Source organism: Erythrolamprus reginae, chromosome 5, assembly GCF_031021105.1.
Source record: "Erythrolamprus reginae isolate rEryReg1 chromosome 5, rEryReg1.hap1, whole genome shotgun sequence".
Taxonomy (NCBI): domain Eukaryota; kingdom Metazoa; phylum Chordata; class Lepidosauria; order Squamata; family Dipsadidae; genus Erythrolamprus; species Erythrolamprus reginae.
In genome coordinates, this window is record NC_091954.1 from 2,848,500 (window position 1) to 2,863,263 (window position 14,764).

The 14,764-nt window shown below is 40.0% G+C and overlaps 1 protein-coding gene across 7 annotated transcripts in view; it reads right to left on the reverse strand.

The window, feature by feature from the left end:
• NFKB2 (nuclear factor kappa B subunit 2) overlaps positions 1-14,764 on the reverse strand; it is a 45,105-nt gene that overhangs the window by 6,221 nt on the left and 24,120 nt on the right. For 4 of the 7 annotated variants that reach the window (XM_070751974.1, XM_070751972.1, XM_070751975.1 and 1 more), the window contains 8 exons: positions 12,918-13,091; positions 11,300-11,441; positions 10,500-10,614; positions 8,045-8,252; positions 4,868-5,037; positions 3,634-3,736; positions 1,461-1,693; positions 121-199 (listed from right to left, as the gene is read on the reverse strand). In XM_070751974.1, coding sequence (XP_070608075.1) covers positions 121-199; positions 1,461-1,693; positions 3,634-3,736; positions 4,868-5,037; positions 8,045-8,252; positions 10,500-10,614; positions 11,300-11,441; positions 12,918-13,091 — 1,224 coding nt within the window. The remainder of the gene's footprint in view (positions 1-120; positions 200-1,460; positions 1,694-3,633; positions 3,737-4,867; positions 5,038-8,044; positions 8,253-10,499; positions 10,615-11,299; positions 11,442-12,917; positions 13,092-14,764) is intronic. The other 3 variants (XM_070751978.1, XM_070751976.1, XM_070751979.1) reach the window with 1 other exon arrangement.

Below are 14,764 nucleotides of genomic sequence, written 5' to 3' on the forward strand. Positions count from 1 at the left end.
TAGCAGTGGGCTTTGGCACTTAGATCATTTGATAGGAGTATTTTAAAGTTTTTTACGGAGTGAGGGTTGTCTGTAAAGTCTTGTTTGTTCAGGTTGTATTTGGTGTTCAGTTTTACCCACCTTGCTCAGGCTCAAAAGAAATACCAGCCTGCTTCTTTCCAGCATCCTGTTTTAAAGCTTGTAGTAGTATCTCTCTTACCTACAAGGAAAGAAACTAGATCTGAAATATTTTTATTACGTTACCTTTTATTAAGACAACACTTTTTAAAAGGAGACTTATATTTCATGGCAGAACTGCAACAGTATATATGGGCAGCGATGGGCTACCAATTTTTTTTACTACTACTACTGTGGGTGTGATTTATTTTGTGGGTGTGGCTTGCTGGCCATGTGACCAGGAAGGAGTGGCTTAAAGGTCACGTGACTGGGTGGGAGTGGCTTACCGACCAAGAGAACTTTTGAAATAGATGCTTGGACTATTTTTCAGTGGATTAAATCACATTACTTGAATAGCCACCAAAAGGACAAATGATAGACGGCGTTATTTGTTGAGGAGCACAGGAAGGTTTTGGACTGATCCCACAAATGTTCCGTATGATAACAGATTAGGCAAGTAGCTCAATTTTCTTTCATTGCTATCAAAGTTCAGTTCTAGATCATGATTAAAATTATTAAAGCGTTGATGGGTAAAAACAGACTATTTAATTATTTCCTATTTTGAAAGTAATTAAGGATCATACTAAGGTACTGGAGAAGGAAGAACAATTTAAAAACTATTAAATATTCAATAAATAGTGCATAAAGTTACTATCCCCACCAGTGTTCCCTCTAATTTTTTGGGGGGTGGGCGGAAAAGTATAGTGTCTGAGCGGCAGTCCCTTTGGGACTGGGCGGCATGGAAATATTAAATAAATAAATAAACAAACAAACAAACAAACAAACAAACAAAAAACCCACCCTGTTTTGCCTCAGAGAATTTCAAAATAAAATACTGTACTGTGTGTCTATAACAGTGAGCTCATAACAGGGCAACTCTATCAATATCAAAATGCCACTTCAATAGTTGAGCTAGTTTCAAACTAGATTTTGATTTTCTTTCTCTCTTCCTTACTCCCATTCTTTTTCTTTCTCTTTTCCTTCCTCTCTTTTTTCTATCTGTTTCTCTCTCTTCCTCTCTCTCTCCTTCCCTCTCACTCTTTCCCTCTCGGCTTCTGGGCAGGTTTGGAAAACTCTGAGTTGATGATGATTTTTAAGTGAGCGATTGCTCACTGCTCAGCTTAGAGGGAACTATGATCCCCACTAGTAAGCAGCAGCCCATCTCTGTATATAGACCCATTTCACCATAAATGTGATGTGAAAAACATATGGAGAGCAAATCAGAAGTTCTCAACAGACATGAGTCGTACCCGAACTACGTCACTGCTCCAACAACCAACTGAGCAACTTCAGCCATTACCTACCTTCTGGCTACAGGTCAAATCCAGAGGGGTATGTCCACGACCCTGATCTGTTTCAGGTGTTTTGGACTCCTCGCTCTCCAACATAGGACTATAATCCAGGCCTGGCTTGGTCGGTTCCCCATAAGTCTCTCCCATTCCTGTGTCCCATTCCTCTTCATCCAGCTCAATGTCACTGTTTGGTTGGGATGGAGGGTCCAAAATGGGCTCATCGTTTTCACATAAAACATCTGCTCCTGGGAAAGGGAAAATGGAGCAGTCAGAGCATTGCTAAAATGGAGCAAAAATCATGTACATGGTACATACTGTTATTTGGGATCGCCATGTCTGTTAAACTGCCTATTGTAGTTTATGACATTTACAGTTGTAATATCACTTTAAGGACTTTGGCTGGCTAGCCATAAGAGGGCGCCAGTACTCTCCTGTCGATGATGCTGGATTGCTCATTCACCTTTTTGCCTTTATGTGCTTGCTATGTGCGGTTTGTTGATTATTTCTGCTTTGTGCTTGTAGATATGTATATATGTAAATAATAGTTATTCAGCATACTAAGTGTTCTGGTTAGCTCTGGCCCAGCTCCTGCCCCAAAAACTGTGGATGTGGGGGAGACATCCACATGCTGCAGGCCTGTTTTGCCCCCGGTGGAATCTGCTGATGAAGGCTCCTCTGAGCAAGAAGACATGAGTGACAGGGAGGAGGAGAGTGGGGCAGACAGCTCAGAAGGAGATCAATTATCTAGCTCCTCCTTGGATTCAGAACAAGAGTTAATGATACAGCCACGCATGCGGAGAGCGATGCATAGGCAGCAACAACTGAGAGATTATTATCAAAGAAAATGAGGCCACCTGTGGTTGGGTGGGGCGGTGGTCATTAGTGAGGCTGCTATAAAGAGCAGCCTGTGGGTTTGGCCATTGTGGAGGATTATCTGATCATGGTGTTTCATGCCTGCCTTGCTGACTTTGACCTTTTGTGTGCTGATTTTCCCCCGCTTTGAAACTAAACCAGAGCAAAGTGTGTTTCACTTTGTGAAAGAAGAAAGACTGTGAATTGCCTCACAGCTGCAAGCTAAGTATCACAGAACTGATAAGGGACTTGTACAAATCACCAGTTTGTTTGGAGACAGTGCTCTTTGCTATATCAAAAGAGGGCTTGGTTTAAGTGAATTTTCATTATAAAGAACATTTCATCCATTGTTTTTAGTATTACTACAATCGATGTGGTCTGCGAGGTAAATCTGAAATTGATATTTGCACAGCAATATCTGCATAGATATCGGCTGCTGATCGGTTTCCAGACACAATTCAAAGTGTTGGTTATGACCTATAAAGCCCTACATGGCATCGGACCAGATTATCTCCGAGACCGCCTTCTGCCGCACGAATCCCAGAGACAGGTGAGGTCGCACAGAGTTGGTCTCCTTAGGGTCCCATCAACCAAACAATGTTGGCTGGCGGGACCTAGGGGAAGAGCCTTCTCTGTGGCAGCCCCAGCCCTCTGGAATCAGCCAGAGATTCACACTGCCCCCACCCTCCTTGCCTTCCAAAAGAGTTTAAAAACTCATCTTTGTCGCCAGGCCTGGAGTCATTAGATCTTTCCCCCTGATTTTAGTGTGATTTATTGAGTGAATGTTAATGAATGTTTTAAAGTTAGAATTTTTAAAAGATTTTTAATTATATTAATTGGATCAATTGTATTATTATGTCTTTTATATATGCTGTGAGCCGCCCCGACTCCTCGGAGAGGGGCGGCGTACAAATCCAATTAAACTAACCTCAACTAAACAGCAGGACGCATGCAGATTAAGCCAATGTTTAACCCTGTTTGAAACATAGAAACATAGAAGACTGACGGCAGAAAAAGACCTCCTGGTCCATCTAGTCTGCCCTTATACTATTTTCTGTATTTTATCTTAGGATGGATATATGTTTATCCCAGGCATGTTTAAATTCAGTTCCTGTGGATTTATCTACCACGTCTGCTGAAAGTTTGTTCCAAGCATCTACTACTCTTTCAGTCAAATAATATTTTCTCATGTTGCTTTTGATCTTCAGATTGTGTCCCCTTGTTCTTGTGTTCACTTTCCTATTAAAAACACTTCCCTCCTGAACCTTATTTAACCCTTTCACATATTTAAATAAACCCTTAACATATTTGAACAGAGCCAAGCACAAATTACCTGCACAAATTAGCATCTTGGTAAGAATCGGAGACCCCAATCCTGCCGCCAAGTGGAGGGGCGTATTCCCAGCCGACGTCTGAGCATTTACATCAGCTCCCAGCTTGGGGGGGGGGGGAAAGGATACAGAGTAAGTGAAACATAAAAGACAATCTTTCCTATCTGCGCAAAAGGATTTACGTTCCAAGATTCAAAGTAGGTACAACCTGTTGGACCTTGAAAACCTGGAAGCAGGGAATAATCCCCTCGACTCTAACAGTTATTATTAAAATTAGGGAATGTGCCGAGATGACCAAAATTACTATGGAAATTCAAGACAAAAAAGAATCTGATTTTTATAAAATATGGGACAAGTGGTATCAATGGATTGCAGCAAAAAAATACCAATCCTTTACCTGTTAAGATTAGTAAACTCACCCCAGCTTTGACCGCTCTAAACGAAAATATTAGATACTATTACAGTGGTACCTCGCCATACGAGTTTAATTCGTTCCAGACCCGAGCTCGTAAGTCGATCAACTCGCATATCGAACGAATGTCTTTAGACTTTGTTTTTCGCGCCGAGATAACCGGAAGCAAGTATTCTTGCACCACCTAGTGGAAGCTCGGCTCGTATCCCGAATTTGAGCTCAGGTGTTGAACAGAAATTTTGCTCGCGTTGTGGCTCGTAACTTGGAATACTCGCATGTGGAGCAGCTCGTATCTAGAGGTACTACTGTATAAGTAATCCAAACACCGACAATAACCAATTCGACTTTAAAGATAAAATACTTGTAACATAATGTTCTACTTCTTTAACTACTTCTAACCTAACCTATTTTTACATTAACTTTTTATATCTTTTTTACCATCTACACCTACTATTCCAACGCACTATTCTATTCTATTCCTATTCTATTCCATTCTGCATTCTATTCTATTCTAATTCCATTCCATTCCATTCTATTCTATTTCCATTCCATTCCGCATTCTATTCTATTCTAAAAGTCTAAAAGTATTGTGTGTAGAGCAAAGAATTTTTCTCTATCCACCGTTTCTATCCCATGCATGATTTTATACCCTTCGATCAAGTCGACCCTTAAACGCTGTCTTCCAAGGCTGAAGAGACCAAGGCGTTGCAACCTGGTTTCATAACGGAGGGGCTCCATTCCCTTGATCATTCTTGTTGCCCCTTGTTTCCCCTTTTCCAGTTCATGGGGCACCCTTGCCTCCCACCCACCCACCCACAACTCACCTTCTTAATCAAACATGCCGCCATGTTAAGATGATCCATCTCAACAGCTAAATGCAAAGGTGTCCGTCCGCTCTGCCGCTCGGCGGCATCCACGTTCGCTCCTTTCTCGACGAGCCACTCAAGGGGCGCCGATTTTGCGCACTTCACAGCAAGATGCACAGGGAAGAAGCCTGAAGCAACAGCAGGAAATATCATTGAATACGGAGACTTGCAGCAGGACAATACAGGAGAAGTCAATGAGAAGAGAAGGAAAGTTCTTCTTTGCTCTTTCCTCCTCTTCTTTCTTCTTCTTTTTTTTCTAGCTTTCTTTTTTTTTCTGCTGCGTCTTTACACCTGTTCTGGTTTCTGGTAGAAATTTAGCACTTACAAATAACTCTTATTAGATGCATTATACCATGAATAAAGAAACTCCGTTTATTTCTCTGCTCTTCTGGAACTCAAACACATTCCGTACAGGCACTCAGTCCATTATCTCCCTGAGCTGCATTCCTCACATTCCTTCTCCTTCTCCACTTAACAAGATTTATTTTCCTAACAGCATGATTTCTAAAAACAGCAGAACTGACTGTTAATCAACACAGAATACTTTTGCTTACTTGGGAGCGGCAAGAAAAACATCCATTTTTCCTTCGGCAACATTGAAACTCCACCCTTCTTCCCCACTGACCCCTTGACGTGCCAAATACATCACTACAGTATTTAACCCATTCGTCTCCTTAATATCTTCTTCCAGATACCTGTTCTCTATGTTTTTGGGCCCTTCTGAATTTAGGGTTAACCCAGCAAGCGTCTGATTCTCCCTCGCTAGATCCTGAACTCATAGCCCCATCCTGTGGCTGGCTTCCCACCTGTTACCCCGGGCCCCCCACTAATTGATAAACACCATCTGAATCCCAGTCCTCAATATCTTCATCATCCTCCAACTGACCAGGAGTATATACAACAACACCTATATTTATCTTATCTATTTGGTGTAATTTTCTATTCTCTGTCTTACATTTTTTTTAAAAAAAATTAATTTCTTTAGAGACTTAATTTCATTTTATTTTTTATAGATTTCATTTTATTTTGATTCTACCCTTTTCATTTTAAATTTGTTATATAAAGCAATTGGTAATTAGGTTGGTAATTGGATTAATTAGGCAATACTTGGTGATATTATTGGGTTTATTTTTTCCCCTGTAAGAATCTTTCAAATGTTTTTTTAAGGGTATTTTATTAATAGGCGTTAACTATTTGTAAAGATTATTGATTATGAAAATTGATATGGAAGTGATTAGGAGAGATTTGAAACATTTCAGCCTATTCAATATGAGATACTAGAATTCGAAACAGCTTAAATGGGGTCTTAGCCAATAGTATATTTCTATAGCATTAAAAAATTGGGCAGCTATTTTTATTCAGATGTCAAAAGTGAAGGTGGTAGCATTGTATTCTATAACTTCCTGAAAATGATTTATTGTAAAACAATTTGATGTTGTTGTTATAATTTTTATTGTACTGTGATTGGAGAGAAAAAAATTAAAAATTATTTGCCAAGTACGATATAGGATTTTCTATACATTCAGACTGAGATGCTGAATTTATTTATTATTTATTTATTTATTAGATTTGTATGCCGCCCCTCTCTGTAGACTTATATAGTATATTATACCGTAGATAAGTGGGCGGCGTAGAAATCAAATGAAATAGATAAATAAACATGGACCCTAAATATTGGAAATGCCAGGAAAAAGGAGGGAACTTATTATCATATGTGGTGGTCATGCCCTAAAATTAAAAAAACTGGATCAAAATACATAAATGGTTAGAAGAAATAATACAACAAAAGATTAATATGAAACCAGAAACATTTTTACTAGGAATATTTAATGATGACTTAGGGAAAAAATATAGGTATATTACTCAACACATTCTTACAGCAACAAGAATAGCAACGGCACAATATTGGAAACAGAACGAAATACCGAACGATAGGACTATTATTAAAAAAATATTAGAGTGTGCGGAACTGGACAAATTAACATATACATTGAACAACAAAGAAGACACGGAATTTTATGAAAGCTGGAATAATGTTCTATAGCTGGATAGAGAAAAGAAAGGAAACAAGGAGAGTAGAGGAAACAGGGTAATTTGTTGAGTGTAAAAATATTGATAGAGATAGAGAATTAGGGAACGGATAATAATAATATCTTAATGTTTGCATGTTGATTGTATCATATAAAATATAGATATCGAAATACTGATATTAATAAGGGAATACATTGAAAGTAAAAAAACTGTAAAAGAAATACAGTTTAACCATATGAAATATGACAACAGTATAGTTTACTGTAAAAAGAAGAGAATTAGAAGTTGAATTTTTTTCCTTTTTTTCTTTTTCCAATTTTTTTCTCATTCTTTTTTCTTTTTTTCTTGCTTTGTTTGTATGTCTGTTTATATGTATTTGTGTTATGTTATGTGTGTATAAGTCTAATCAAATGTTCTAAATGTATTTTTAATATTTATATCCAATCAAAATTATTTTAAAAAAAAAAATAAGTAAAGTACAGTGGTACCTCGACATACGAGTTTAATTCGTTCCAGACCCGAGCTCGTAAGTCGATCAACTCGCATCTCGAACGAATGCCTTTAGACTTTGTTTTTCGCACCGAGATAACCGGAAGCAAGGATTCTTGCGCCACCTAGTGGAAGCTCGGCTCGTATCCCGAATTTGAGCTCGGGTGTCGAACAGAAATTTTGCTCGCGTTATGGCTCGTAACTTGGAATACTCCTATGTGGAGCAGCTCGTATCTAGAGGTACTACTGTATAAGTAATCCAAACACCGACAATAACCAATTCGACTTTAAAGATAAAATGTTTGTAACATAATTTTCTACTTCTTTAATTACTTCTAACCTAACCTATTTTTATATTAAATTTTATATATTTTTTACCATCTACACCGACTACTCCAATGCACTATTATGTCGCATATGCTACAAACGTCTGCGATCATGCAGCTCGTATCTAGAGGTACTACCGTAAAGGATTTTTGAGTCGGGGGTTTCGATCCGAGGGTGGTGCACAGAACAATGACGCCAACCACAGTCACCCCTCCTTCCACGCCCAATTTGATTTCAACAGCCCCGTGTCAAGACACTCGAGTTCCGTACGTTTCCCACGTTACTCACCAAGATAGTTAGGCATCTCAAGAAGCGGGAGAGTCTGGGGGCCCAAATGATAGAGGAGCGTCTTCAGCATCTCTTCGTCGTCCAAATGTACCGCCAAATGCACAACCGAGTTGCCGTATCGGTCCACCACAGTGGGATCTGCTCCAGCCTGGAGTAAGAACGCAGCCACCCTGGGCTGATGGGTGATCACAGCCAGGTGTAATGGCGTCTGAGAACACAAATAAAAATAAGGGTCGGAACCAAGTTCCATCAAGACACAGAGCAAGCTAACAGGATCTGCAGATTTTCTCCAAAGAGAATTTCTACTTGTGATTTATACAATACTCACGCTACCGCACGAATCCCAGCGACCGATAAGGTCCCACAGAGTTGGCCTTCTCCGGGTCCCGTCAACTAAACAATGTCGTTTGGTGGGCCCCAGGGGAAGAGCCTTCTCTGTGGCGGCCCCGGCGCTCTGGAACCAACTCCCCCCGGAGATTAGAACTGCCCCCACCCTCCCTGTCTTTCGTAAACTACTCAAGACTCATTTATACCGCCAGGCATGGGGGAGTTGAGATATTCCTTCCCCCTAGGCCATTACAAGTTATGCATGGTATGTTTGTGTGTATGTTTGGTTTTATAATAGGTTTTTTTTAGTTTTTTATTATTGGATTGTACATGTGTTTATTATTGTTGTTAGCCGTCCCGAGTCTATGGAGAGGGGCGGCATACAAATCCAATAAATTATTATTATTAAATTATTAATTAAATTATAAATAAATAAAGGGAACACTCAAAGAACAACCTATCCTAGATCTGAAGGAATGAAATATTCTCATGGAATACTTTGTTCTGTACAAAGTTGAATGTGCACAACAGCCTGTGAAATTGATGGTCAATCAGTGTTGCTTCCTAAGTGGACAGTTTGATTTCACAGAAGTTGGATTTACTTGGAGTTATATTGTGTTGTTTAAGGGTTCCCTTTATTTTTTTTGAGCAGTGTATTTCCAATTACAAATTGACCTGTATGTACAATCCAGACCAGGAAGTCTTTTTCTGCCGCCAATCTTCTATGTTTCTAGAGAGGACTGTGAAGCACTATGAAGCGGTATATAAGCCTAAATGCTATTGCAGTATATACTTACGTTCAAGTGATTGCAATTATTATTATTGTTGTTGTTATTATTATTATTGTTAGAATAGAATAGAATAGAATTTTTATTGGCCAAGTGTGATTGGACACACAAGGAATTTGTCTTGGTGCATATGCTCTCAGCGTACATAAAATAAAATATACATTTGTCAAGAGTCATGTGGTACAACACTTAATGATTGTCATAGGGGTCAAATAAGCAATGAAGAAGCAATATTAATAAAAATCTTAGGATACAAGCAACAAGTTACAGTCATACAGTCAACATGGGAGGAAATGGGTGAAAGGAATGATGAGAAAAACTAGTAGAATAGAAGTGCAGATTTAGTAGAAAGTCTGACAGTGTTAAGGGAATTATTTGTTTAGTAGAGTGATGGCATTCGGAAAAAAACTGTACTTGTGTCTAGTTGTCTTGGTGTGCAGTGCTCTGTAGCGACGTTTTGAGGGTAGCAGTTGAAACAATTTGTGTCCAGGATGTGAGGGATCAGTAAATATTTTCCCCGCCCTCTTTTTGACTCGTGCAGTACACAGGTCCTCAATGGAAGGCAGGTTGGCAGCAATTGTTTTTTTTTAAAATAATAATAATAATAATAATTATAATAATTATAATTATATTATTATTATTATTATTATTATTATTATTATTATTATTATTATTATTAATTGGATTTATATGCCACTCCTCTCCGAGGACTCGGGACGCCTTACAATATATAAAGGAACAATTAAATATCCTAAATCCAATTTTAAAATTAAACTACCTAAAATTCCCAGTTTCTTAAAAACCAATCCCTTTCATTCAAACAATCCAACATACATTCCATTCATCAACCAGGGGTTAATATCCAACGGCACCAGCCCTGTTGGCACAAGTGCGTCTTCAAGCTCCTGAGGAAGACGAGGAGGATGGTGGAGGTACAAATCTCTGGGGGGAGTTGATTCCAGAGGGGAGGGACTCCCACAGAGAAGGCTCTTCCCCTAGGTCCCGCCGAGCAACATTGTCTGGTTTACGGGACCTGGAGAAGGCTGACTCTGTGGGACCTGACTGGACACGGATTCAAGCGGCAGGAGGTCCCGTAAGTAATCTGGTCCGATGCCATGAAGGGCTTTATAGGTCATAACCAACACTTTGAATTGTGCCCGGAAATTGATCGGCAACCAGTGCAGACTGCGGAGTGTTGGTGTAACATGGGCATACCTTGGGAAGCCCATGATTGCTCTCGCAGCTGCATTCTGCACGATCTGAAGTTTCCCCTATGTTCGTAACACCCGCCTCTCACCACAAACGTGTTACCGCTGAATTTGAGACACTACCTATTATACCTGCTGTAGGTGATTCGTGATGTTGATGATCTGTTGATTAGGAATGCTTACAGCCACCTGGACCAGTTGCATAATCACAGCTGTCTGCTCGTGAATAATAGCTAAGTGCAAAGGCCTGTGGGGGGGGGGAAATACAGATGTTAGAACAAGGAGATGTAGCCCCTAACTGTAACAGCAAACCTAGTTAACAACCAGAAGTGAGATAAGTTTTATGCTTAAGACCTTCCATCATTTTTGTAGCCCGTCTTTGGACACGTTCAATTTAATCAGTATCTTTTTGTAGGTGAGGTCTCCAGAACTGGACACAGTATTATTTCAAATGGGGTCTCACCAGCGCTCTATACAGCGGGATCACAATCTCCCTCTTCCTGCTTGTTATACCTCTAGCTATGCAGCCAAGCATTCTCCTCGCTTTCCCTACCGCCTGACCACACTGTTCACACATTTGGAGACGCTCAGAAATCACCACCCCTAAATCCTTCTCTTCTGAGGTTTTTGCTAACACAGAACTGCCGATTACAATACTCAGATTGAGGATTCCTTTTCCCCAAGTGCATTATTTTACATTTGGAAACATTAAACTGCAGTTTCCATTGCTTTGACCACTTATCTAGTAGAGCTAAATCATTTGCCATATTACAGACGCCTCCAGGAATATCAACCCTATTGCACACTTTAGAGTCATCGGCAAATAGGCAAACCTTCCCTACCAAACCTTCCCCTATGTCACTCACAAAGATATTATTTCTTTGCAAATGATCTCCCATGAGGAACTCTTGACCTTTCCAAAACATACTTACGTATCTCCATTTTCATCCTGAGAAGCAGCCAGGTGTCTCTGGACAGCCAACAACATACGTGGGTCACCGGTAATGGCATAATCCAAAAGAGCCTGGGCGCTGCGTCGAGCTACCATTAGCATCCAGGAACTGCATTCCTGAGCTAGGTAAGATGGGAAAAGGCAGACTATTAAAAACAAGTAAAATTGCAAGTCCGAACACTTTCTGTTTAAAATTAATCTCCATCCATCGCTAAGTTCTTTGCTGCAACTCCACCATCCCAGCCACCTTTTTTCTTAAAAAAAAAAAAGTCGGCAGACTTCATTGCAGCCATATTTCAAGGACTATTTATTTATTTATTCAATCTTTTTATGCCACCCTTCTCCTTAGATTCAGGGAGCACTTTTTAACAGAGCCAGCCTGTTGCCCCCACAATCCGGGTCCTCATTTGACCCACCTGGGAAGGATGGAAGGCTGAGTCAACCTTGAGCCTGTGATGAGATTTGAACCGCTGACCTACAGGTCTACAGTCAGCTTCAGTGGCCTGCAGTACAGCACTCTACTTGCTGCACCACCCTGGCTCATATTTGTATGTATGTATATCTGCCATTTCAAGGCAGTTAATTTATCCATAGCCGACAACCAAATTCTGTATGTATCACATGTTTTTTGCTGAAATTTTAAAATTAAGGGAGACTAGGATGGCACCATTTTGGCCTTGTTCTGGCCTTGTTCTGTTAACTGCCTTGCAATGGCCCTGGGTTGGGCCTAGAGGCAAAAAGGAGCTGTGACGTTCCTTCAATATACCAGGGTGATCCGAGATAAAAAACATATAGCCCCTCCTGGTACAGAGCTGAAGGGATCAGGTCTGGTGGCTCAGCTGTTAATTCTCTGCCTTACAAGGCAGAGGCTGCTGGATCAAATCCCAGTAAGGGTGTGGCTAGCTGATGAGGCCAGAACAAGGCCTCATCAAAGTCATAAAAATGTAAGAACATAAGGAGAGCCATGCTGAATCGGTCCAAAGCCCATCGAGTCCAGCATTCTGTGTCACACAATGGCCCACCAATTGTCCCTGGGGATCTTGAGCAGAAAGAGTAGGCAAGATCCTCCCTTTTCCTTGACCCCCAACAAATGGGACCTAAAGGAAACCCTGCCTGCCTCAACCAACATAGAAGCAGCACTTGGACATCTGTTTCAATAACGACCGATACACTTGGCATCCATGAATCTGTCTAATCCTGCCTTGAAGCTCTCCAGGCTGACAGCTGTCACAACCTCTTCTGGAAGGGAATTCCAACCACCAAGGACCCTCTGGGTGAAGAAATATTTCCCTTGATTTGTCCTCACTTTCTTAACCTATGAGCTTTAGGGAGGGATCCCTCATCCTAGTATTGTCTGATGGAGAAAATATTTTTTCTCTATCCACCTTTTCTATCCCATGGATAATTTTATACCCTTCGATCAAGTCAACCCTTCAACGCCGTCTTTCAAGGCTGAAGAGACCGAGGCGTTGAAACCTGGTTTCATAAGGGAGGGGCTCCATTTCCTGGAGCATTCTTGTGGCCCTTTTTTGCACCTTTCCCAGTTCCAGAATGCAATCACAGAAAACAATTGTTTTTTCTTATCTCCCCAGGCCTACCATGCTGCAGCAGTTCAGTATAATCACCATCTTCTGAAGGAGGATATTCGCAATCTTCCAGTCTAGCAGTTCGGATTCCTCTTCCGCCCTGATAGTTGCCCATATGATGAGATCCAGATAGGTAGACGCTGTTGTTGTATGGACTATATCCTGAAGATTGCCAGGGACCACCAGCTAGAAGAGCAGGTTAAAAAAGATAAAAAAGGTCGTGCAATTTAGACTATATGTGCCTAAAAAGAGACAATGTTAATTGTTCATAACTGTATTGGTTGTTGCTGTAAGTACCACCTGAAAAGTCAATTCTTTTTTGCAAGCTTTGCTTTGATGCAAAATGACCACGTGCTTTGAAAGAGTACTGGGGCCACAATATAACAACAACAACAACAACAACAACAACAACAACAAGAAGAAGAAGAAGAAGAAGAAGAAAAGAAGAAGGAGGAGGAGGAAGAAGAAGAAGAAGAAGAAGGAAGAAGAAGGAGGAGGAAGAAGAAGAAGAAGAAGAAGAAGAAAAGAAGAAGAAGAAGAAAAGAAGAAGAAAAGAAGAAGAAAAGAAGAAGAAAAGAAGAAGAAAAGAAGAAGGAGGAGGAGGAGGAAGAAGAAGAAGAAGAAAAGAAGAAGAAGGAAAGAAGAAGAAAAAGGAAGAAGAAGAAGAAGAAAAGAAGAAGAAAAAGGAAGAAGAAGAAGAAGGAAGAAGAAGAAGAAAAGAAGAAAAGAAGAAGAAGAAGGAAGAAGAAGAAGAAGGAATAAGAAGAAAAGAAGAAGAAGAAAAGAAGAAGAAGAAAAAGGAAGAAGAAGAAGAAGAAGGAAGAAGAAGAAGGAAGAAGAAGAAGAAGAAGAAAAGAAAAGAAGAAGAAGAAAAGAAGAAGAAGAAAAGAAGAAGGAAAAAGAAGAAGAAGAAGGAAGAAGAAGAAGAAAAAGGAAGAAGAAGAAGGAAGAAGAAGAATGGAAGAAGAGAAGAAGAAGAAGAAGGAGAAGACGTAGAGGAAGAAGGAGAAGGAGAAGAAGAAGAAGAAGAAGAAGAAGAAGAAGAAGAAGAAAAGAAAAAGAAGAAAAGAAGAAGAAAAGAAGAAGAAAAGAAGAAGGAAAAAGAAGAAGGAAGAAGAAGAAGGAAGAAGGAAGAAGAAGAAGAAGAAGAAGGAAGAAGAAGGAAGAAGAAGAAGAAGAAAAGAAGAGGAAGAAGAAGAAGAAGAAATGAAGAAGAAGAAGAAAAGAAGAAGAAAAGTAGAAAAGAAGAAGAAAAGAAGAAGGAAGAAGGAAGAAGAAGAAGAAGAAGAAGAAGAAGAAGAAGAAGAAGAAGAAGAAAAGAAGAAGAAGAAGAAGAAGAAGAAGAAGAAGAAGAAGAAGAAGAAGAAGAAGAAGAAGAAGAAGAAATACTGCTAGTCTTACCCTGCATTTCTATGCAGGAGGATATGTCCAAAACAAGAACAAAAACAGATTTGGAAGGGACCTTGGAGGTCTTAGAAACATAGAAAATCGACAGCAGAAAAAGACCTCATGATCCATCTAGTCTGCCCTTATACTATTTCCTGTATTTTATCTTAGGATGGATCGATGTTTATCCCAGGCATGTTTAAATTCAGTCCCTGTGGATTTACCAACCATGTCTGCTGGAAGTTTGTTCCAAGCATCTACTACTCTTTCAGTCAAATAATATTTTCTCACGTTGCTTCTGAACTTTCCCCCAACTCACCTCAGATTGTGCCCCCTTGTTCTTGGGTTCACTTTCCTATTAAAAATGCTTCCCTCCTGAACCTTAACCCTTTAACATATTTAAATGTTTTGATCATGTCCCCCCTTTTCCTTCTGTCCTCCAGACTCTACAGATTGAGTTCATTAAGTCTTTC